At 47.9% G+C, this 23,565-nt stretch overlaps 8 protein-coding genes across 8 annotated transcripts; 6 read left to right on the forward strand and 2 right to left on the reverse strand.

Annotated features, from left to right (window-relative positions):
• Window positions 1–939: 939 nt before the first annotated feature.
• On the forward strand, window positions 940–2,038 carry BDV37DRAFT_285818 (zinc-binding alcohol dehydrogenase family protein; the record flags this gene model as incomplete). Its single annotated transcript, XM_032087798.1, has 2 exons — window positions 940–1,454; window positions 1,513–2,038. 2 exons carry the CDS (start codon window positions 940–942, stop codon window positions 2,036–2,038), a joined length of 1,041 nt encoding a protein of 346 aa, XP_031938578.1.
• Window positions 2,039–2,842: 804 nt separating this feature from the next.
• Window positions 2,843–4,009, forward strand: BDV37DRAFT_255488 (uncharacterized protein). Its single transcript, XM_032082728.1, has one exon. It carries the CDS (start codon window positions 3,139–3,141, stop codon window positions 3,718–3,720), a length of 582 nt encoding a protein of 193 aa, XP_031938579.1. The 5' UTR covers window positions 2,843–3,138; the 3' UTR covers window positions 3,721–4,009.
• Window positions 4,010–4,035: 26 nt separating this feature from the next.
• BDV37DRAFT_255490 (SUMO family protein SMT3) lies at window positions 4,036–4,801 on the reverse strand. Its single transcript, XM_032082729.1, has 2 exons — window positions 4,412–4,801; window positions 4,036–4,339 (listed from the first exon to the last, which is right to left on the reverse strand). The coding sequence occupies exons 1-2, from the start codon at window positions 4,628–4,630 to the stop codon at window positions 4,283–4,285; spliced, it is 276 nt and encodes a 91-aa protein (XP_031938580.1). The 5' UTR covers window positions 4,631–4,801; the 3' UTR covers window positions 4,036–4,282.
• A 221-nt stretch (window positions 4,802–5,022) lies between these two features.
• On the forward strand, window positions 5,023–5,896 carry BDV37DRAFT_255493 (uncharacterized protein). Its single transcript, XM_032082730.1, has 4 exons — window positions 5,023–5,188; window positions 5,249–5,299; window positions 5,354–5,366; window positions 5,432–5,896. The coding sequence occupies exons 1-4, from the start codon at window positions 5,186–5,188 to the stop codon at window positions 5,599–5,601; spliced, it is 237 nt and encodes a 78-aa protein (XP_031938581.1). The 5' UTR covers window positions 5,023–5,185; the 3' UTR covers window positions 5,602–5,896.
• A 206-nt stretch (window positions 5,897–6,102) lies between these two features.
• On the forward strand, window positions 6,103–9,841 carry BDV37DRAFT_255495 (nucleoporin Nup84/Nup107 family protein). The gene is made up of 6 exons (XM_032082731.1): window positions 6,103–6,221; window positions 6,284–6,527; window positions 6,581–8,638; window positions 8,696–9,026; window positions 9,093–9,217; window positions 9,276–9,841. The coding sequence occupies exons 1-6, from the start codon at window positions 6,171–6,173 to the stop codon at window positions 9,614–9,616; spliced, it is 3,150 nt and encodes a 1,049-aa protein (XP_031938582.1). The 5' UTR covers window positions 6,103–6,170; the 3' UTR covers window positions 9,617–9,841.
• A 2,371-nt stretch (window positions 9,842–12,212) lies between these two features.
• Window positions 12,213–12,921, reverse strand: BDV37DRAFT_255497 (uncharacterized protein). Its single transcript, XM_032082732.1, has one exon. The coding sequence runs from the start codon at window positions 12,910–12,912 to the stop codon at window positions 12,685–12,687; it is 228 nt and encodes a 75-aa protein (XP_031938583.1). The 5' UTR covers window positions 12,913–12,921; the 3' UTR covers window positions 12,213–12,684.
• A 1,064-nt stretch (window positions 12,922–13,985) lies between these two features.
• On the forward strand, window positions 13,986–18,707 carry pmcA (putative P-type calcium ATPase). Its single transcript, XM_032079549.1, has one exon. The coding sequence runs from the start codon at window positions 14,303–14,305 to the stop codon at window positions 18,584–18,586; it is 4,284 nt and encodes a 1,427-aa protein (XP_031938584.1). The 5' UTR covers window positions 13,986–14,302; the 3' UTR covers window positions 18,587–18,707.
• Window positions 18,708–20,893: 2,186 nt separating this feature from the next.
• On the forward strand, window positions 20,894–22,903 carry BDV37DRAFT_296303 (uncharacterized protein; the record flags this gene model as incomplete). The annotated part of the gene is made up of 4 exons (XM_032090083.1): window positions 20,894–21,286; window positions 21,377–21,600; window positions 21,673–22,435; window positions 22,499–22,903. The coding sequence occupies 4 exons, from the start codon at window positions 20,894–20,896 to the stop codon at window positions 22,634–22,636; spliced, it is 1,518 nt and encodes a 505-aa protein (XP_031938585.1). The 3' UTR covers window positions 22,637–22,903.
• Window positions 22,904–23,565: the final 662 nt, after the last annotated feature.

The following is a 23,565-nucleotide window of genomic DNA, read 5'->3' on the forward strand; positions in this document are numbered from 1 at the left end:
AATGGAGACGGAGTAGTGAAATTAAACACTCTTTGAATATCCACAAGCTAGCGTCCAGCGACAGTAGAATCTAAGAGAGAAGGCACAGTGCCTGGGGAGGTAGATTTGAAGAGGAGAAACAATACCTCGGGAGATGGAGAGTGTGGGTGCCGGTCTCGGACTTCGCACCGATTGTTTCCGAGGGTTTGCGGGCGCCCCGTAATGGATTGTGATTGGTCCTCTCGGAACTGTGGTGCGTGGTGTCACTCGGAACGTGTTCTGTTTTTCTTGGCGAATCGATTATGGGTTGTGTTTTCAATGTTGGTGTGGTTGTGATCTTTCATTGGTTATATAATTCATTATCGAAGTTTTGCTTGCTTCTCATGGATGGAGTGTGTGTTCATAGGGGGCCAGATCCAGCAAGTATCACTGGTTTGTGAAATTCTAAGCATCTTAAGACCAAAAGATATATATTAGTTCCAAAGGAAAGGCACATTGATAGACCAATGTGCATTCGGGAACATGTCACTTCTTTGTTTATATGTAACGTATTCCCGACAACAGTATCTCCCTACATTGTAGTCCTTTGGTCGATACTATGTGAGTCCAAGTCTTTGGCCTATAATCTTATCATTTTTAGATAATTACAGTCGCTTTCCTGTGGAGTAGGACGAGGAACTATCGGACATATGCATACTTAAATTCCAGATAGTTAATCGTGATTGGTTTCTCTACCAGCTTATCCCCGGGACAAGTGCAGGTACATGAGGCTAGAGGGCGCATTCGCTGATTACAAACCAACAACGCAGGATTATCAAAGCATACAAGCATTCAGGGCCTGACATGACTAATTGCATTCTATAATACTCAATAGCCATAACTAGTATACGCGACGTATTTCTTGATAGTTTGCAACATGCAGCGCAATGCGCAAAGATCGAACCTTCATCTACTCTTAAAATGAAAGCCATTGTTCTGAATGGCACCACCGCTACGGTGGTGAGCTCACGGCCCATCCCTAGGCTTCGTGACGACTACCTTCTCATTAAAACTGTGACCGTTGCCCTAAATCCAACTGACTGCAAGGCGATCAGTCAGGGAAGAGGGGCGAAACATGGCCTAGCTGGCTGCGACTTCGCCGGTATTGTCGTAGACATCGGACCAGCTGTCAACAAGCGTTGGAATAAAGGTGACCGGGTGTGTGGCTGTACTCATGGTGCTAATAGCCGGAATCCAGATGATGGGTCATTCGCAGAGTTTATCGTTGCAAAAGGGGATGTCTGCATCAGAATGCCAGATAGCATGAGCTTCGAAGAAGCGGCTGGTATCGGCGTCAGTGCGATTACATGCGGTCAAGGTCTATTTCAGAAACTGGGGCTGAATCTCCCCCTTGATCCCATTCAACGGAAAGAGTACATCCTGGTTTATGGTGGTAGCACGTCGGCGGGAACTCTTGCCATCCAATATGCCAAGCTGTAAGCCCGTGTCCTGCTGACTTGATATGAGTACGCGGATTCCTAACAAGATATATAGGGCCGGCTATTCGGTCCTCACAACTTGCTCCCCTAGGAATGTAGATCTGGTCAAATCACGCGGCGCTGAAGCAGTCTTTGACTATAACGATCCATCATGTGGGGAGCAGATCCATCGTTACACGAAAGGGGAACTCCAGCTGGTCTGGGATACAATCGGTTCCGAACAAGGAGTTCGAACCTGCATGACCGCTCTGTCAACGAATCCCGGGTGCCGATACGGTACCATTCTACTTAATGATATCCCACGACAAGATGTCGCCCGTACCCGGAGCATCATGATGACGTTTCGCGGTGAACCTTTCGACTTGTATGGCAAACATTTCCCGGCAAGCGCTGAGGACTTTGAGTTTGCGAAGATGTTCACCCAATTGACGGAAACACTTCTCGCTGAAAACAGGTTGAAGCCTCATCCAGTCAGAATCGGTGAAGAAGGTTTGCAAGGCGTACTAGAAGGTGTGGAGTTGGTGCAACAGGGGAATGTGAGCGGCGTTAAATTGGTGTATCGAGTTGGCGACACGCCTTGATGTTTGTAGGTAAGGGTTGTGTTCCCCACAATCCAAGATTGCGTACCCGGACTAAAGTAGTGGTTCGGCATGAAAATATAAGCATGGATGCCTACCATGTTAAATTAGCCTTCTCTTTGTTCATACCCTTTGTTGACCCCTGCCATTGGAACGATGTCAATCCGGGGTGATATCAAGGCACGCTGTCGATCATCCTGTCCATGTGACTTTCATGTACAAGCAATGTAGAATAAAGGGCTTGCGATTGGTCGGGGGCCTTCAATAATGAGATTTGCCTCAGGATGAAGTCATATTTGCTCATAAGAACTTTGTACATATTAGTACCTTCAGAAGAACAACAACATATGTGGACGGGGATCTTCTCGGTTGATACAGGATTTGGATGGTTAAAAGCCAACCCATTGACTTACACCGAATGCTGTGGCGTCAAGGGTTGGCCAAGGGGGATTGACTAGTAATGCCAATAAACGTACAGAAATGCTCTAAAGTGTAACCAATGGGAAAACAAAACAAGAGGAAGGAGAAAGATCAGATACATTGAAGGAGGTAAAATCGGACCTTCCATGCTGGCATATAAGTAGTAGTTCTCCTGCGCATGTAGTAAAGGATCCATTCATCCGGCAGCAGGTGTCCTTGTCAGGTGCTCTCTCCAAGACCTCTAGATTCATGAACAAAGCGACTGTTCTGGACGTCCCCGGCACAGGCCAATGGAAGCGGACGGCCGAAGGAATGGTGGGGTTCAACTTCTCCACGACTGACGACATTCATTATTTCCACCCCCAATGCTATTAATATCCTCTCTTCCGTCAATTGCGGATCTTTGAAACGGCTGTCGACTCCGACCATCTGGCCGACTATTAAGAGAAACAACTGACATGGCAAAGCCCGGTCCAGAATCCAAGGGTCCGTGATTATCCCTCGCAACCATTGACCCTGTGCGGCCTGCTTTTTACTTTCCCTCCCAACCCAAAAAGTTATACTTTGCCCGCTCTTTGGGCAACTACTATCTCAACTTTCCACACTCCTAACCCCTTCTGACACCTATATATTACTATTTATTATTTTTTATACATTTCAACCTCACTGACAAACCGCCCTTAATGTCTATTTCAGAAGCCACCACAACGGAGCTCCAATCATCCCTCCGCGAACTCTCCCTCAGTACCAATAGCCCCGTGAAGGACATTGCCCGCCCGGCGGTGAAAACCACCACGGCCAAGGCAGCAAATCCCAAGAAGAAGGCCCCCGTTGTGGCCGACTCATGGGAAGACGAGGCGGACGAGTCGGAACCGGACATCAACTCCCCAGGATGTGCTAGTTCATCGCTGTCGCCATCCGTCACCACCGCAGAGGGGCCCTTAGATCCCCCGCCCACTCCGATTTCCCCCCAGACCTCCCAGACATGGGGCTCTGTGCCGGTGTATCCTAATTCTGGCGGTGTGTCGCCTCGGACGTCGGATTCCAGGTCCCCGTCCCGGAGGCCGGAGAAGCAGACTGCTGTTGCGGGGAGATTGATTGCAGGTGCTTTGGGGCTTCGGGCCCCGAAGCGGACGGAGGAGCAGCGTGCATATGATCGTGCTGTGAAAGAGAAGGAGATCAAACGGCGTAATCAGGAGCGGGAAGCGGCGGCTAAAGCTAAGGAGGAGGAGGAACGGGCGAAGACTGCTGTTTGGGATGATTAGGATTCTCTCTGTTCTATTTGCCGTTTATATCTCTGACATACGTGACACTGGCTCTTTTAATACCGTTCTTTTCTCTCGATGTCCTGTATAGTGCGGTGTGATTGCTTGTCCTTTACATGGGAATGCTTGGTTGAATCCTTCGTAGGTGTTTTATATTGAGGTATAGTACAAGGGTGTACGGCACGCCCGGTTTTACTTGTGTTCTTTGTGTGAATTTCCTAGAGTCTGATCTGGATCAGACAAACGGCAAGGACAATAACACGACTACTAGTTCTTAACTACGGTGACCAGAATTTGTATGCTTAACCCTAGGGAGAAGTACTGTGTCGTAAGTAGTTAATTCGTAATACTTAGATAACCTATCCACAGCCCAGCATGATTTTGGTTCGCTCGTGTCTAAGCTTTTCTAAGCTTAAATCAAGCCCGTAGGCGACCCCGTCCCAGCTAAAGCCCGACCGGGCCAACGCTAACACCATTGCGCCTGTGTGTCTCAAAATGCGACGGATGAAGGAAAAAAAAAGGAAGTGACAAGAAGTGAAACACAAGTCGTGGTACGGGCCTCCTAACCTCCGATCTGCTCCTGGTGAACTTCCAAGGTATCGCCGTCGGCCATATCCAGCTAAAGTGGGGTAAGAAACGGATGTTAGCCAGGTAATCTGAGGCGCAAAGTGTGGAGGTAAGGTAAACATACAGTTTCTGGCGTGTCTTCCGGGCGTACACGAGTTCCGTCGAACAAGAAACGGACAGTAGAAATTTGCTTCCCTTGACGCTCACAGAACGCGTCCATCAGCTTTTTGAGCTGCGTCGAACGCTTGATCTTGAAAAACACTTCGTTGTTGTTATCGGTCACTTTGATGTTGAGGTGTTCAACGGGAGTGGTATCTCCAGCGGGGAGTCCTGCGTCGGCCATTTTGGAACTGTGAGGGCAAAAAGGATTTGCGATGAGCGTGAAGTAGGTGGCGTATTGCTGTGTTTGAGTGGATTGTCAGCTCTGGTGCGATAGTTTCGTCGCAACAGGTGGCGGAGAAGTGAGAGTTGACAGAGATAGAAGAACTTACATGGAGGTAATCAAGGGTTCGGCGATGATGAAAAGACACCAGATGACGGAAAGGGCTCAGCTGAGGACGTAGTAATAGAAAAGCTGAAGATGCGAATGGATAGATGTCAATGGGCTGGCAGCGATGGGAAGGCGACCCCCACCACCGGCAATCAATGAATACTCACGGATAATCTATTTTGCGGCGCAGGTCCTGATTCCGGTTCTTTCTATGTATATGGCTTGTTTGTTGTGTGGCTGAATCCCTGGCAGTTCACGTTTCATTACCCTTGGGGATTTATGTGTTTGTTTTTTTTTTCTTTGAAAGGATTTATAATTGCATAGTGATATATAAAGTCGGCTTAACCAACAAGTTACTTTTCTTTTTCCTTTGTTTCTGATATTGCTGTTCCTGGATACCATTGCGTCATGGTAAGAGACTCAGAAGACGAAGTGATATTCCACTTGAATCAGGAGTGACAAATAATATAGGGAGGACTCAAAGAGGATCTGGCATACGACCCTCCATGCCATCCACGGGCGGTAAGTTTGGTCTCCTTCAGCCATCCGCGGTGAACTCTTTGCTGATGAGCCAAGTGCGCAATTCAAAGTACTACTGAGACCAACCGCCCCCGGATATATATAGTTCATGATGTTCATGACTAACCATTGCAGGCTGTTTAACGAAGAACTCATACCAGGAGGAAAAGTGCCAATCTCAGATAAATGCCCTGTATGAATGCTGTAACGCCTTCTACCAAGCTCAAGGGGAGGATGCGAAGACACCGAGTTGCCCCAAGCCCAGTCTGCTCAAGCTGAGGATGAAACAACGCGGTCAAAACTGAGAAAGTTTTTGCTCTTTTCCCTTGCATGGATGCTTCTTGTCCATGGTAACAAGACCTGTACATATTACTGTCCATATATGAACTACGAGCTGCTAAGCCTGGGCCAAACATAAAGTACCCCAGAGAGGAATAGAAATAAAGTTGTACGAAGCGATGTGACAATCCCTTTGCAATCTCAGCCCTCATGCGTCAGGAGGTTCTAGACTAGTTATAAGAATTGCCATAATTCCTCTAAGACAATCTTGAGCACGCAAAGAGGCCGATTGACCTGAACGAAGATTGAAGCGCTCGTTCCGAGACTCTAATGATTGCCTATAGACATTTGATGAAGAAAAAGAAAAAAAGAAGAATGAGAAAAAAATGTTGAGGATTTTTAAATGCGTGTGCTGGCCGACAGCGCTAAACTCAATCGGAGTTAGCGGGCGGTCGGCCCCAAAACACGCCCGTTCAGCATTCGAGCAGAACAGAAGTTCTTCCCCCAAACCCTGTTTAAAGCTACAGATTCTCATCAAGCGGAGCCGCACTGAAAACTGTTGTGAGAACAGCGACGGTGGTCATTCTCACGCGCCATGGCTCCTTTAATAAAGCCCGCGGGGTCCGCTGGCTTTACGTCAGTAAATGTGAGTTTATTTGTTTTCGCGACTACTTCTTTTGGCGGTGCGCCAACTATTTTCTCTCCCAGGCTGCCCGAGGGTCGACATCGAATGACCCGGAGATCATCGAGATAGACGACGACGATGACGAACCAATGGATGACGAAGAAGACATCGACGCCAATGAACAAGATGATGAGGATATGGAAGAGGAAGAGGAGGTAGAAGAGTACGAGGAGGATGAGGAGTACAACGATTCGGTTGAGGAGACGAATGGAATAAACGGCGGCAGTGAGTCGCTGTTAGACCTTGGTCCCTTCCAAAATGGTCACAGTACGGCTTATCTCTCAATATATTGGCTCCGGTGAAAGGCTGACGGTCTTTAGAAGCGTTCGACATGACAACTCCGGAACTATTCACATCTGCTGGCGCACAGCAGGCATTGCATCCTCTTCGCCGAACCGCGGATCGGGTCACGCGCCAAATCGAGGCATTCGCAGAAAAGCTCGACCGTTTCAAGCAAAAAGAGAACCGTGATAGCGAGTTGGAGAATTACCAAGCTGCCTACCAATTGGTGAAAAGCTATCAAAATCTTGCAAATGATTCTATCGAGGATATCTCTAAACAGAACACTCTGAGGCGCGCAAAGATGGGGTGGAATACCGGCCGAACCAATGGAACAGCGGCGCAGGATCCCAAGACACAGGAGGAGCTTCAAAGATTACAGCTAGAAGCGAACACTTGGCAGCTCCTTCTAAATCTAATCAGTATCAACGATCCCCCAAGCAGAGACAGTGCCAAACAAGCTCAAGAGAATGCCTTCCAGAATCTTCACCGCTACTCGACCGATCGCGAAATTTGGGAACAGTTCGTGGGTGCTGACCACTATGCCCTGGAATGCGTGATCATCATGAAATGGCTGGAGCACACTTCAAAGTCAGCAAGTCAGGACATCGATTCGATAATCTCGGAGTTAGAGGCACAGGCTGAGAGGGGCCAAGGGATGTGGACCCACGGCTGGCTCTATACCAAGGAGACCATCAAAGGCCAAAAGCGACTGCGAGCTTGGCCTCAACCCCTCGAGCCTAACGATCCAGCTGTTTCCGCCTCGCTCTTAGTCTCGGAGAAGTCAGAATCAATGGTTACCCAATTGGATCCTGATGCGGTCACTCGGCAAAAACAGAAGCTTCAGAAACAGGATCAGTTCCATGAGCGCGCGACTTGGATGACTTGCTGGAAGATGCTGAGACAGGGCGAAAGCTGGACAAAGATTCGGGAGTGGGCGGAATCCTGCCTAGAGAATTGGCGAGCAGTTAGTTTGTGTGGCTCGAGCGTGGATGCAGGCTCTTCTCGCGGGGAACGGACACCTGTTGACGATGGAACCACGCGTATGATGAATTGGCGGTCACAAACCACATGGCGAAACGCTTGCTCTGCTTTGGCGCGTAGCCAAGGAACCGAAGATTTCGAGCGCGCCGTCTATGCATTGCTTTGTGGCGAGACAGAAGCTGCCTTTAAGGTCTGCCAAAGCTGGGATGACTACCTTTACGTTTATTTCAACAGCGTTGTGCTCTCCCGCTATCAAGGGTTCTGCAAGCAGTTTCAACGGAAACTCAATCACTCGCCGACTGTTCCTGTTGCATTTGTTCCCGAGCCTGTGGGATATGCCGATGTGAACAAATTTGTGCTGTATACAAAGGGCAACGATCGCGTCGGGGTCGAGGCACGCAACCCGTATAGAACTATCCAGGCCGCTATCCTGGGTAAAGGGTACGACTCGTTTTTCCACTCCTTGGCGAAAGCGGTATCACAAGCGGCGGCGAGCAAGGGAGATCTGTCTTTCGTACCAGATCTTCCACCCGCTGCCGTGGACGACTCTTTACTGATTGTGGCTGAGGACGACGATGCCTTGAGGATTGCGACTCATCTCTACATTATTGCGAAATCGCTCGGCTATGTGCGCTCAGATACACAGTTCTCGACTAATGCGTCTATCAATGTCATTGGATATATTGCTAACTTGGAGGAAGCCCGGATTTACGATATCATCCCTCTCTATGCATCGCTTCTACCAACATACCAGGCACACTCTGTACTTGGCCAGATCCTGATTGAGGTAGTCGACCCGCGGGAGAGACGACAACAAGTCAGACTCATGGAGAATCATGGTATCGATGTTGAAGCTGTCTTGCGTGATCAATGGCAATGGGTCAGCGCCAGTGTTTCTTCAGTTGAGCATTCAAGCACGCTTAAGCGGTACCCCAAGGTTGTCCGTCGTAAGGATGGCCTGCCCGAGGTGGTACCAGTCAAGAAGGATTACATTGGAACCGATGTATCTGGTACGGAAGAACGCGTCATTCGGAGTCTGGAGTGGCTTCGCTATGTTGATGGACAATGGGGGAGGATCTGCCAACTGGGTGCCTTGCTGTACAGGAAATTCTTTGGTATGTCTGTGTGCCTCCAACTACCTCGGACATGGTATTGACTTATATATTTTACAGTTAGTGGAAGACTTGCTGCTGCTCGGGAGCTGAGTAGACGTATGAGGTTGTCAGATATATCACGGGAGTCATTTGGGTTTGATCTGACAGATTTACCCTTTGGCGTTGAGGATGGGGTAGAACCGTCGACTCCAGAGCCCTCCAGTCCGACCAAGTCGAGGCTGTTCGGCTCTCCTCATAAGCGCAACCGATCCTTAACGAATAGATTGCCCTCCGATGAGCAAACAAGTCTTTTAATCCAACAATCGCAAACTATGCGTGACTTGGAAGAGCTTATTCTGGCATTTAATGCACTAGAGTGGTTTGCTGTGGTTTGCGAGAAGCTCGATAAGTAAGTAACCTGCCCCTTGATATGGGGAATTTGCTGGGAAGGATCTAGCCGACTAACGTTGTGCAGGAATAAGCACAGACGCGATTCTGGCACGATCAAAAGCCTGAAGGAAGATCTTCAGGAGTCGTTAGATGAAGTTTCTGTGCACGTTGACGCACTGCTGGATGAGTGGCTCATGGGGGCTGAGGACGGTAAGACATCCTCGAGAACACATGAAGGGACGTATGCTGACACCAATGGCCAATACAGAAACCGAACGAGCCGAGCTGGAAGAAATCCGAAAGACCTATATCCCGGAGCTTTTCCTCGACTATCACAATGCGCTGTACTATGCCGGACATGTGCTTACCAGTGAGCTTCTGGTGCAGTGCATGAACCTGGCAATGCAAGTGTCCGAAAATGAGTATCTAACTAGCGCCTTTGTGGCGTCTCGTCGAATGGCGGAGCTCGTGGACGCGTTAGCCTTGGCTAGTAAGGCTATGGTCAACACGCAAGCGAGGCCTGGCAAGAAGCTTCTGGGAGGCGAGTCTTTGGGCATTTGGAATGTCGAAGTGCCCGATGAGGACATTGACCTCCAGGAGGCGCAGTGAAATGCACATGTACTTACATATCTTATGAATGAGTTGGTGTATATTACCCTCTTTTCTTATTTATGTTCTCTCATCGTTGGCAGGAGGGTTCTGGTCAAACCATCACATCTGGACAGGATTTAAGAGGGAGTGTTTTATTATTCGGGCGCTTTTTTTTTTTCAGGGGTATGGCTCGATTACAACACCACATCAAGAATTGGCATGGCATTTTCTCATGGATATTTCGCTCGCTCTCTAGTTAATACCTCGTATAGGATATTGTGAAATCCTTACTCCGTACTCCTTGCTCAATCTTGCGCAATCATGTTTTCTACACATACCTGACCTGATTTGAAGATTTACTTCACCTCAAACTGGACCAATAAAGCTCCATAAACAAGGTAAATACTCTAGTATCCACGCCATCAACCCCGTCGCCATCGTGGCGCAGTCTGCAAACTATTGAATACATCAAGTAGAAGAAGCTTGCTTGCCGAATCCCCGGGAAAAAAAAAGAATCAAACTTTAATATTAACCAAACTCATACTCGGTGTCATGGGTCATGGATACCTAATACCCACAGCTCACGCCAAAGCCTTGCTTGACAGAAAAAAGGTTATCCAACGAACTAGACTGTCACGAAGCAGAAAGGCCCCATCGAGTAGGACAATGGTGTGCCCTGTGTACATACATCATTGCATTGCATTGTATTGCTCCGTCGAAGAGGGCAGTGCTTGGTTTCTCCATCGAGCGAGCAATACGACTACGGCCGAGTTGGAGAATACGAATGGACGGCCCTGAAGATGTAATGAATTGAATAAAATGTTTCAGTCTAGATTACCGCTAGACGACGCGACGTTCGCGCAGTCGTTCCTATCCACGGAAGGAATAACTATCTCGATAGAACGATTGAGGTTGGACGGGACACCGTCGGTCTCTTCCCGAATCAAGACATATCGACCAAAGTCCATGGGGGTATCGTGGCCAGGTGATATGCAGATATTGAGAGTGAGTTGGCGAACTCTACCCCTCTCACACAACGAAACCACAGACCGCCATTCCTTCTACCATAGGTTGGTTAGATTCCTTAGGTTGAGGTTGAGGAATGTTGGGTCTCTGGCGTTGTATGAGGTATTAATTCAGATGCCTCTTGGGGGGTACAGACATACATGGATATACCATTAGTAGGTACGAAAGAGGAAGGTGGAAGTCCACTTACTGTCCTGTACCTGTCTATTGTGATAAGCGTTTGGAGGCTGTGTTCGTTCCTCTGGAGATTAGTACACTTATAGAGTACGTGTTAAGGAGTGGGTCCTTCTCGACATGTTGTTTGGCAGAAGATTAATTATCCTTGCATGTGGCTTTCCGTCTTCTTTAGTGTGTTTTGTGAAATTATTATTTTTGATAAGCAGGGGTAGTGTTTAGGGTATGCTTATATGCATGGTGAGAGAGATTGATAATCTCTGAATGTCTATCCAGTACGGTATCGTGGTGATAGCATGTCAGAGTACAAACTGTCGAGCAGTTATGGATTGAAAGAAAACCTGATCGCCCCACATACTCAACCAAGGACGAGATCAAACGGTATACGGAGGACATGCTTCCATAACACATGTTCAATATCTGCGGTGGGTAAACCGAAGTGCTGCGTACGGCTTATGCTCGCGTCATACATGTCGAACTAGTGATGGCAGTAGTCTTTTCTAGAACCGATAGTAAATCCTCAGTTTAACCAGGACGGGTCTAGATGGTCAAGCTAGCTACGAGATGGTAAAACAACATGCACGATCACTGATATACTCGCCTCGGTATCGTCATGCTTACTATTACCCTTGTCATATCCGCGTGGTTACAAATGACGCAGTATTGTGCTATTCAAGAGATATCACTGCATTGCATTGGACCACGCTTCGTTCCGTTGTCCTATCAGACCATCGACGTCGGTGTAACTGCCACATATCATACTATGAGACAGTATGGCACCTCGTACTTGGTTCCCGTACCCACGGCTCGCTTCGTTTGGAGAAGTATCCACCCATATTATCTAGGGTATGAAGATTGTATGGAGTACACAAGGTACAGGTACTCCGTGTATCTAGAGTTGAGCGAGGCTAGACCTGAAGAACGAGTAATGCAACCGCCCAAGCGAACCAGTAGAAGCGCCCTGGATGGATCGAACGCGAACGGCATCAAAATGATGAGGAGAAAAGTCATCAAAAAAAAAAAAAAAATAAAAAAGAAAAAAGAAAAAATCGCAAGGGCTAGACTGTTGGAGACGTGTTATGGGTCCCTTTCCTTTGCACCGCCCATTTGCCAAGCCCCAGAGTTCATTATTCGTCCGCGGCAATGAAACGACCCCCATCAAGGAGTTGAACGGTGCAACGGACATGATGAGATTGGTTCATGTGAGAAAAATGATATTGGCAGGCTCGCAGCAGGTTTGAATTTTTTTTTTTCTTTTCCTTTTTGTCTCTCAAGTGTCCGTTGCGGGCCTCATTGTCGCCTGTATGTATGGGGTAAATAGTCAGTGTACTTTTACCAACCACATCAACATTCAAGGATCAATACTTTCGGGCTCCTCAAGAATTAAAGTTTCGGATCAAAACAACACCACCGTGTGCATCGGTGCATCAGTGGCAGGGAATCTATCTATCTATATTGAATTGTATGACTCGCCTCCCCCTTTTGGAGGTGGTTGTCGTGTAATGTCATCAAGTGGGCCCCCTTTTCGGCGTCAAACAATCTTAGAGACACGGCGGGGAGATCGGAATCTCAACTCCTACTGCGGACAGAAATCGTCCATAGGTCATATCACTGCTGGTCATGCAGGAAATATCTTGAATATGTGTAGCAGGTCTTATAAATAGGTCCCAGAAAGAATGATAACGGAGCTTATGCTTTTCTTTTCTCTCTCTCTCTCTCTTTTGTGGTATGAGGATACTTGCATTGCATTGAATAGAGCCCGAAAACGGTGTATATCAACCAAAGTGGTTAAAGGATCACGGGACCAACATCCCAATGTTCTTTTAAGTTATTAAACTAGGAATGGTGGGAAAATTAATATGGGAAAATATTTAATTGTTTTTATTTTATTTTCTTTTAAAAAGGAGAGGAACAAGAAAAAGGGAGGAGGTCAGTGTGTGGAAAAAATTAAAAAAATATAATAAATAACAAATAACAAATCGATGACGGAGAAATGGAGTGAGGCAGTGCAGCGGACGTCGACGAGTGATGTTCCAGCATTGAAACTTGCAGGACAAGGTCCAGTCGTAGGAAGTGAAGCAAATCCCAAGCATTGTGTTTCGGTGGCAAGCCATGGACCCATCATGAAGAGAGATTCTTGTTTTTCTTCTCTCTTTTTCTTTTTCGTGTTCCATATTTTATGGTCGATTGTAGTTTGTCTCCCTTTTCGGTAACTAGTTGATGAAGATGTTCTAATGGGAAACTTTCAATACCAGGGGAAAACGCGATCAAGTCCAGATCCAGTAAGCAGGGAAGCGATGACATCCGTCCAATTTGGGAAATGAGCGGTTCTGCAAACGGCATCCATTACTTAATTCGCGTACGGGGGTTTACCGTACAGGAGATTCTCGACCTTCTGCGGATCGCCGGTGGAGCTGACGGCCGCAGTAGTGACGGCCTTCTTACCGTAATGCTTTCTAGATCTTGGCCGGTGATTGGCTGGACTGGCGACCGGAGGGGACTTTCTCTCAATGGGGTCTTGTATATAGGAAAAAAAAAAAAAAAAAAAGTATCGGGTGCTGGTATTGTAATGGTTGTAACTTGGGACGCTAACCGCCATTTGGGATCCATGGTTTACTCCGTAGCGCATTGAACCCAACTATTATTCTATTGCAAGAGCTACGCAACGTAGCGATTATCTCCAGTCGACCTACTGACCTCGGTGTACCTGATCTCACCACCTCACCACCTCACCGTCCTCGCCTCTTTCCTCCTCCAACCCCGGATAGCTCCCTTCTCTAGCGCTATCTCCCCTATTTCATTGGTCCTACGTCAGGGCCGACTGGAGGAGTATACCGTTCGTATACTCCCGCTTTGCGTCTCTTGTTGACTTCTGTCTGTCCCTGGTGTGTTTCTGGTTTGCTTGTATGGCTGACCTTTTTGATTGAAAGCCTCGCCCTTTAGAGTCCAAGGCACTGGTTGCGGGTTTCTCCTATCCTTTGTTTTCATTCAAGTTCTTTATGCGCTCATAGATGACCACCTTTTGCGGATCTCTCATCCTATTCATAACCGTGGATACTTCCGTTGACCCTAGGTCGCTGTTTCCTGTCGTTTGATATCTCGACATTCCCCGAGTGAATTGCTTTGCCACAGAATCCTCTGCCGGTTTCCACTATATTTTGGATGTCGATCGCTACCGTTCCTCATCATTCTCGTGCATTCTTCGCTATTAGATTCACAAGAAAGGAAGACCGGTGATTTTCTTGTCCCAGCATAAGCCACATGGGCTATATTGAGCAACTGCTAGGACTCCATATCTTTTTGGGGAGCTTAACCGGTTGCGGTACTACTGCAGAAAACCCTACCTCTTTACGAACACAAGCCTTACTTTGATGATACGACGAGGCCCGATTGATTGCTCCTTCAGGAGCCGCATTCTTACAGATATCAATATCCCTTTCGTCTGAAACTTTTGTCGCCCTTGAGACCCACTTTCACTTGGGCCGTTAACCCCCTTGGACGATCATGTCGGATTCCAGATCGAACGCAAACGATTCCAAGCACTCGCAACCCCTGCAACGACCGCAGGCCCCCGAAATCAAAATTAATACCGACTTTAACGAAGAGATCTCACCGAGCGCGGCGCATCCCACCTTACAAATCTCCAGCGAAAATGCCTATTCCAATGATACGAGCGCTCTCTTGAACAGCGGCAGTGTTTCGCCCTTGGATGGGACTTCGGGTGGCTCAATACGCTCCTTCACATCTGACCCACGGGATCACGAGAGTCGACCGACCTCTCCGCACAACGTCTCGTCTCCTACGCACAAGATGAGCGAGTCCGTGTCCCATTCGAACTACCTGGCTGTGCCCGGCACTAGATCTCGCGGGAATTCATTGGAGTCGGAGGACACGCATCAGTCGTCCAGCACATATGGAGGTGATACCTATGTACCAACAGCATCTCATGAATCCCGTGCAGATCTGACGAAGAACATGGTTATCAATGATGAGGACGCCCTTAAGCCAGATCCGGGCCGCGAAGATGAGTTCACGGTGGAGAATAACAAGTTCGCCTTCTCGCCGGGCCAGCTAAACAAGCTCCTAAACCCCAAAAATCTCGGCGCATTCCATGCCCTAGGTGGCATTCGTGGCATAGAGAAGGGGCTGCGGACTGACATGAACAGTGGGCTGAGTATGGATGAGACCGCGCTGGATGGCACCGTGAGCTTTGAGGATGCAACGTCAATCGCTTCGGAGGAATCGACTCAAGGGTCTCCTTCCCAGCCCCCGCGGCAACCGACAAGATCTGGCACGGAGCCTGCGAAACAACCTGACAATGTCTACACTGACCGGAAACGTGTCTATGGAAGCAACAAACTTCCTGAAAGAAAGCCCAAGAGTATCTTCGAGTTGGCTTGGATTGCGTATAATGATAAGGTCTTGATTCTTCTGACGGTTGCCGCGATTATTTCACTTGCTCTCGGCATCTACCAGTCGGTGACAGCCAAGAAAGGCGAGCCCAAAGTCGAATGGGTTGAAGGTGTCGCGATTATTGTGGCCATTGTTATTGTGGTGATAGTGGGTGCTGCGAACGACTGGCAGAAGGAGCGCCAATTTGTGAAACTGAACAAAAAGAAGGATGACCGACAGGTTAAAGTGATTCGCTCTGGGAAAACGTTGGAGATTCCAATTTACGATGTCCTAGTCGGCGACGTCATGCATCTCGAACCCGGCGATGTAATCCCAGTTGACGGTATCTTCATCAATGGTCACGGTGTCAAGTGTGACGAGTCTTCCGCGACAGGCGAGTCGGATGTATTACGCAAGACTGCCGCCAATGAAGTCTTCCGGGCTATTGAGCAACATGAAAACCTCTCGAAACAAGACCCTTTTATCGTATCCGGCGCGAAAGTCTCCGAAGGCGTGGGGACATTCTTGGTCACATCCGTTGGGATCCATTCAACATACGGGAAAACGATGATGTCTCTCCAGGATGAGGGCCAGACGACTCCGCTGCAGTCGAAGCTGAATGTCCTCGCTGAATATATTGCCAAACTCGGTCTTGGCGCCGGATTATTGTTGTTTATTGCACTGTTTATCAAATTTCTCGTTCAGCTGAAAACCATTGACGGCGCCGATGAGAAAGGTCAGGCTTTTCTTAGGATTTTCATTGTTGCTGTGACAGTAATCGTGGTCGCTGTTCCCGAAGGATTGCCTCTGGCTGTCACACTAGCGCTCGCCTTCGCCACAACGCGCATGCTGAAGGACAACAACCTGGTGCGGCTGCTCCGGGCTTGTGAGACTATGGGAAACGCGACCACGATTTGTTCCGACAAGACAGGCACCCTGACGGAAAACAAAATGACTGCTGTTGCTGCCACTATGGGAACGACCTTTAGATTCGTCAAGGATGCCGGTGCTTCTTCCAATGGAACGGCTGAGGATGGCGATGCACAAGAAGTTTCAAATGCCTTGTCACCATCTGAATTTGCCAAAAGTCTTACCGCACCCGTCAAGCAGCTTTTACTCGACTCCATTGTGCTGAACTCCACAGCATTTGAAGGGGAACAGGAGGGGACTATGACGTTTATTGGTTCAAAGACCGAAACCGCGCTATTGGGTTTCGCAAGAACTTATCTCGCCCTCGGTTCGCTTAGTGAGGCACGGGCTAACGCAGAAATCGCTCAGATGGTGCCGTTTGATTCCGGCCGTAAGTGTATGGCTGTTGTGATCAAAATGGGACCGGGAAAGTACAGGATGTTGGTCAAAGGTGCCGCGGAAATTCTGGCTGCGAAATCTACGCGTATCATTTCCGATCCAACAAAAGATTTGTCTACTCACCCGATATCCGATGACGATCAGAAGACCTTGAATACGACGATAGATCGGTATGCGGCTAAGTCCTTGAGAGCGATCAGCTTAGTGTATCGCGATTTCAGCCAATGGCCGCCCGAGGGCGTACGGAAGCAGGAAAAAGATCGCAGCCTCGCGGATTTTGATGCTGTATTCAAGGACATGACCATGTTCGCTGTTTTTGGCATTCAAGATCCCCTTCGAGCTGGTGTGACAGAATCTGTTAAACAATGCCAGAAAGCTGGTGTCTTTGTCCGAATGGTGACTGGAGATAATATAAATACGGCCAAGGCTATTGCTGGAGAGTGCGGTATCTTTACGCCCGGAGGGATTGCAATTGAAGGACCCAAATTTCGCCAACTTAGCTCCGCTCAGATCCACCAGATTATCCCTCGACTGCAGGTTTTGGCAAGATCAAGTCCTGATGATAAGAAGATCCTGGTGACTCATCTGAAGAAGCTAGGTGAGACGGTTGCGGTTACCGGAGATGGAACAAATGATGCCCAGGCTCTTAAGACAGCAGATGTTGGATTTTCTATGGGAATTGCTGGCACGGAGGTGGCAAAGGAGGCGTCAGATATCATCCTGATGGACGATAACTTTACCTCGATTATCAAGGCTATGGCCTGGGGTAGGACTGTGAACGACGCGGTCAAGAAGTTTCTGCAGTTCCAAATTACAGTCAACATCACTGCGGTTCTCCTAACCTTCATCTCAGCAGTGGCTAGTGACACTGAAGAATCGGTTCTTACGGCAGTACAACTTCTATGGGTCAATCTTATTATGGACACTTTCGCAGCGCTTGCTCTAGCGACTGATCCCCCTTCTCCACATGTTCTGGACCGCAGACCTGAACCCAAATCCGCGCCACTTATCACCCTCACGATGTGGAAAATGATTATCGGCCAAAGTATTTATCAAATGACTGTCACGCTTGTCTTGAACTTTGCAGGAGATCGCTTTGGTTACCATGGCGAAATACTCTCTACAGTTGTATTCAATGCTTTCGTTTGGATGCAGATCTTCAACCAGTGGAACTCTCGCCGTCTGGACAATGGTTTCAATATCTTTGAAGGCATGCTCCGCAATTGGTGGTTCCTTGGAATTCAATTCATCATCATGGGTGGGCAGGTCTTGATCATCTTTGTTGGTGGCCATGCCTTCTCTGTCACCAGAATAAACGGTGCGCAATGGGGAGTCTCTTTGATTATTGGCGTGATCTCTCTTCCGATTGGAGTCATCATTCGGCTAATTCCAGATGCATTGATTGAGAAACTCATACCAAGATTCTTCCACCGCAGAAAGGCCCCTGAGCTTTTGGTTTCTGACGAGGATCGCTTTGAGTGGAACCCTGCTCTGACTGAGATTCGGGATCAGCTCAAATTCCTCAAGAGAGTCCGTGGAGGTCGGTTGAGACATCTGAAGCACAAATTGCAGCACCCTGAAGAGTTCCTTCCAAGATCGCGGAGCGGCTCAAGGTCATCACGGTCAAGAGAGAACTCGGTTCCTGGAACACCTGTCAATGAACAAAGCAGCACCCTATCTCAGCCCCCTAGTCCGGAGTCACGGTCAAGAAGACGAGCTCGGTCTCGCTCGAACTCGGCATTCGGACCTGCTGCAGCCATGGCGGGTGTAGTTGCCGGAAGTATTGCAGGCTGGTCGCCAATTGAACGAGCGCCAACAGACGGAGAGCCATTCAAGTTCGACTCCACTCCACACGGGGGTTTGAAAAACCAGCAAGGCATTGAAATTCACCCCAAGACAGCGGCAGACGATCGGATTGTGGGAGACTACCTTTCATCGTCGAAGACGCCACCAAGCCAGAATCCAGACCTCCTGCCATACTTTGAACATGCTCCCCCTGCACGGGCTCCATCTAGCCGCAGCATAAGGTCAACATCTGCTCACAGTCGGTCCGTTCACAGCCGGTCCGCATCCCGAAACGAAAGTTGACCGGATACCTGGTTAAATCCTTAATAAACCCTCTGATACGTTAACGGTCTTTTTCATCAAGACCGCCTACCTCACAACGATGTATTATGATCCTGTCGTTGATTTGTTTTTCGATATGTTGTTTTGTTTATAGTTCTGGGTCGGCCACTGTCTTGCGATAAAGCAACTTTAGTGCATTCGTTAGCTCTTTCTGCTTTTTACTGTGCTTATAGATTCCCTATTGCTTTTCCTGGGGGTTCGGCTATTTGTATTTTGCTGGATTGTATGACGCTAGTCTAGCGATCCATCGGGCGTACAACGGTCGAAAAGGTCTTGTTTGCTCTGTTTCCATATAGACACTCATTCCAGTGTATGTTCGGTCTCGGCGCAAGTTAGGATGGCTTGTGTCTTTTCTTTTTTTTTTTTTTTTTTGCCTACCTTGTACATATTGATTCTTACTCCCCCCCTTTGCTGGGTGTTAGGGATGGTTTAATTATTGTTAAAAACTTGTTTTTCACTTTCTACTTTTTTATTATCTTCTCCTGGTTGGCTTCGTTTTCTTTGGTGGGTTTCAGCCTTTGGAGGTTAGCTACCGGGGGTTCTAATATTATTGTTGGTGAATGTGGATCTAGTGTTATGGTTCATCTTTTGTCCGTAGTTCTGGTATAAGTAGGCATTTGTAGAATCAGGAGTATCCATTCGTGATTTGGTGTTTATTCTTATTTGAATATCCCAACAGTTCAATTCTCTAGCATGTCAAATGTATTGAGATATGAGTACAAGTCCGATAGACTTGATTCGTCATTCCCAGACGGTATGGAAGAGCTAAAATATCAACAATACTGGTTTCGTTGATCTCTGTGAGGCCTAACTAGTTTCCTATTTGGGAGATTAGACTATCAAGGGATATGATCTCTTATCCTTTTCTTCCCTCCTGTTTCGTGCCCTCTTGTCATAACGTGTTTCCCTTTAGATGTAATGTTTCCGGTTATTGTATTTTGTACATTTGACTGGGTTTCCTTGGGGTGAGTAGCATAGGTTTCCTTAGCTGGATGGTTAGGAGGGCTTTAAAGGAAAAGACTAGGGCACTGTCTTTAGCATAACCGTGCAGGATAGAGTGTCTGTTCTCTGAGTGTACTCTGTAGTTCGGTAATAGATGGTACTGTCTCACCAGGCCCATTGGTTATGCACGACATGACTCAAGGTCGAACTGCGGTTCTTTTTAGTGATCCCGAAGCTGGCTGAAACAAAGGAAACCTGATGCATTCATTAGTAGTATTATGCAATGTTCCACTGGTGTGATAGTCATAATTAGGTCATGTGTGATCTGCAAGAGCGTGCTATTTCGGATTTAGTAAAAGGAACCACTTGCTCAGGAAACTCGAGCGGCAAAAAAAAAAAAAAAAAGAAAAAAGAAAGTCGAAATGTAATGGCTAACCTTGGATTGACCACAAGGCTGAAAGGTAGGCAGCATGGTGGCGAGCTGAGAGACTCATGGTGCCTGTTGAGAGCCCAAAAAAAATTACCTCAACTCAGCTTCGAGGGATGATCATAGCATCATATCCATACTTGTCAAACTTTCTTCCAAGTGGGCTAGTATGGGCTCCGGGAATTTTCTGAACTGCCCGGATCTTCGGACCTTGAGCTACGTTGCATCTTTCTACCTGTCTCTCCTTGCTTGGCTGGTGCATACCAGACGACCCTGTTGGAGAGCTTAATGCCAATATGAGTAATGGAATGTAATGGGCATGGTGATGTGGCAAATCACGGAACCAGGGCGATCTGTACCGCATTAGCTTGAATGTAATAGAGGCGATCCGGGTGTTTGAGCTAAAAAAAATTGACTGGAGGGCCATAGAGGTGACGGGAATTTCGATAAACCCGAAAATACCGAGCCCTTGTTTGGCGCTGGGCTCCCTTCCTTCTCTTTGGATGGATGGGGTTGAACTTATTTTTTATGAAGCCCTGCATCATGAGTGCCTGTTTCATGAGTGTAGACGACAGGGCCGTGCGGTCAAAGTGCAGGGCCTGGTACCGTGTACACACCAGCTGTGGAATGCTAGCATCAAGTAGGGCAGGTGATAGGGTGATGTCAGCCCAGTAGCACTGTGAGAGCAGCATACTCCTCCCCTAAATTTCTCCTTTTTCTCCTGCACATCTCTATGTCCCTATTGATACCGTGAAACGTTGTTCGTCTTTCCTGACTATCTCCTTTCGGCAACTTGTAGCTTGGTCAAGCTTTCACTTTACTGTTTCTCACGAGAAGGAGCAGAGAAGTAGGCAGGCCTGGCTCCTCTTACCAAGTGGCAACCCGTCCAGAAAGCCAGCATGATGTCGGAAGCCGAAAAAGCTCGTATATCCCCTTCTCTTCAGAGTGTTACACAGGAGGAGTTGGAAGATCAGGCTCCCCTTAATGCAGGTCACAGATCGAGGTACCAAAGGTGGGCAGGGTGTATCAAAGGCCTGGAGGCGCGTGGGATTGAGCCAATACCGCTTGAGGAGCGCCTGAAAACCAGCTCATCAGCATCGCTTCATATGCTGCTTATGTGGTTTAGCATGGGAATGGCCTTGAACAACATAGTGGTTGGATCACTAGGCACGCTGGTAATGAAGCTGAGCTTTGCAGATGCTGCTCTTTGCGCAATATTTGGAAATCTTTTGGGAGGTATGGCAGTCGGGTATATGAGCACCTGGGGACCCAGAAGTGGGAATCGCACTCTTGTATGGTTCATCCGTTGCGTATAAATTCTGTCCGTCCCTGTCCTGTTACGAAAGGAAGAGAAGTACATACAGCTCACTTGTCGTCGATAGATAGTCACCCGATATTTTATGGGGTATTACCCTAGCAAGGTGTGCTGCTCGCTGAATGTGCTTACAAACCTGGGTTATGGAATGATTAATTGTATGATCGGCGGACAATTACTCTCAAAACTATCCGGTGGAGCCGTGTCCGTTGTCGTTGGTATCATCGTTGTCGCACTTGCAAGCTTGGTGATGGCTACATTTGGAATGCAGATCTTCCAATGTTATGAGAGGTATGAACCATGCATTGGTGCCTGCCTTTGTCAGATTCGCTGGTGCTAACTCAGCAATGCGAACGTTTGCAGATATGCTTGGTTCCCGCAGTTGTTGGTATTCTGCATCATCATCGGATCGGCAGGGCCACAGTTTGATTTCCAGAGTTCATCGGTTGGATCCTCGAACGAGGTCAATGCCAAACGTTTGGCATTCTTCTCCCTTTGTTTATCTGTAGCTCTCGCATGGGCGCCGGTAGCTGCAGACTACTATGTCTACTACCCGCCGACCATTAGGCGATGGAAAACATGGTCGATGACCACGATGGGAGGATGCTTGGCGATGGTCATCACTCTTCTCCTTGGAGTTGGTCTGGGAAGTGGAGTGGCGAAAAACCCAAAGTGGGCTGAAATATATGATGGTACGCCGGCGAGTCTGTTGATGGCTGGTTATGGCAGACTTGGTGGCTTTGGCAAATTCTGCGCATTTATCAATGTCGTGGCGGTGGTCTCCTGTAATGCCCCCGGATCCTATTCAATGGCTATGAATTTCCAGATGCTCGGGAATGTATGGTCGAAAATCCCGCGTCCTGTCTTCACTGTTACTACGACAGTGATATACACGACATGCGCCATTGGAGGGCGAGATTTCCTATACGACATTTTCAAGAGCTTCCTCCCACTGATTGGTTATTGGATCATCATCTGGTTCACTATTGTTGCGGAGGAAGACTTGTTCTTTCGACGTAGCAAAGGCTATGACTGGTCCGCATGGAACTGTCGACAGAAGCTGCCGGTAGGAGTTGCTGCAGCTCTCGCTTTTTTGGTCGGCTGGGCGGGGGCAATTGTAGGGATGGTATAGTATATCCCTGATTCACCTGCTTAAGACCAGTGTTAACCAGTTCTCTTTTCCTGATAGAATCAAGTGTACTATACGGGGCCGATTGGCAAAGCAGTCACTGGAGGCTGTGACTTGGGAATCTGGCTCGGTTTCGGTTTCACGGCCTTCGCCTTCCCTGCGCTGAGAATGGTGGAATTGAGAGTGATTGGCCGATGAAAGAGCGTTGCTCCATGGGATGCCATCCACATGCATTCATGGTGACTTACCCATCGGAGATTGGGGTCATCAGTCATACATGCGGTGTTTTGCTTCAGAGTCCTTGGATAGATATTTTGAATGAGATGGCTCGAATGGTTCTAAGAAGGTAAGACCTCCGGTCAACAAACTCAGTATATACGTACGCATGACCGGTCATGCTCGCACCCGGGGTACCATCGGCTTGACGGAAGCTGTGTGTTAGAAGCTTGTCTCTTCGCTATGAAGATAGACAGAAATTAGAATTCGGCAAGACATGGAATGATTGCTTCTCATAAAGCTATATGATGCATTCCAGTTATCTTGCTTATAAGAAGGATCTATGTGTTAACTCGTATCACTATTCACCTGCAACCCGTCTCCATAATAGCATGTCGCTGTCCCCGATCTTAATTTCTGTGGCTGTTTTGGCAAATAGATCATGAGCTCCCACTGAGCGAAGAGTGATACATAGATCCTTCGACATACGGCGGTTGTAGTGGTTCAATTCCATAACTAGGAGATGAATATATGTGATGAAGTTATAAGTTCAATAGAAGAGGAAGTGACTAGTGAGGGCAACACGTGAGTGCTCCATGTGCGCCCCAGGCCACTCACTGACTGCTCCGGTTGATCCCGGACTGTATAAATACATCTTTCGCAGCAAACCTGAGAGCACGTCACCCAAGTGATCAAGATTCAAGGGACGTGTATCATGGCGACAGACATACCAAAAGTATGTCTGTACATACAACATGTACGGTACAGAAGGATGCAAATTTTAGCACAAGTACACCAAGCTTTGCGGGGCCACTTTAGAGGCAGAGTGGTAAATGCTTGGTATCGTCCGAAGGGACACAAAACTTGCATACCCAGAGCTTTGCCCCAATGACTAGTGACGATAAGCATAT

The sequence above is a fragment of the Aspergillus pseudonomiae genome (assembly GCF_009193645.1).
Source record: "Aspergillus pseudonomiae strain CBS 119388 unplaced genomic scaffold BDV37scaffold_66, whole genome shotgun sequence".
NCBI classification, from domain to species: Eukaryota; Fungi; Ascomycota; class Eurotiomycetes; order Eurotiales; family Aspergillaceae; genus Aspergillus; species Aspergillus pseudonomiae.

Bases quoted from the DNA above. Each gene is read 5' to 3' on its own strand.
- pmcA (XM_032079549.1), top strand. From the start codon at position 14,303: ATGTCGGATTCCAGATCGAACGCAAACGATTCCAAGCACTCGCAACCC.
- BDV37DRAFT_255495 (XM_032082731.1), top strand. From the start codon at position 6,171: ATGGCTCCTTTAATAAAGCCCGCGGGGTCCGCTGGCTTTACGTCAGTA. The intron at 6,528-6,580 runs GTACGGCTTATC...GACGGTCTTTAG, and splicing joins TCCCTTCCAAAATGGTCACA to AAGCGTTCGACATGACAACT. The intron at 9,218-9,275 runs GTAAGACATCCT...TGGCCAATACAG, and splicing joins GCTCATGGGGGCTGAGGACG to AAACCGAACGAGCCGAGCTG.
- BDV37DRAFT_255488 (XM_032082728.1), top strand. From the start codon at position 3,139: ATGTCTATTTCAGAAGCCACCACAACGGAGCTCCAATCATCCCTCCGC.
- BDV37DRAFT_255490 (XM_032082729.1), bottom strand. From the start codon at position 4,630: ATGGCCGACGCAGGACTCCCCGCTGGAGATACCACTCCCGTTGAACAC. The intron at 4,340-4,411 runs GTATGTTTACCT...ACCCCACTTTAG, and splicing joins CGGAAGACACGCCAGAAACT to CTGGATATGGCCGACGGCGA.
- BDV37DRAFT_255497 (XM_032082732.1), bottom strand. From the start codon at position 12,912: ATGGCTTGCCACCGAAACACAATGCTTGGGATTTGCTTCACTTCCTAC.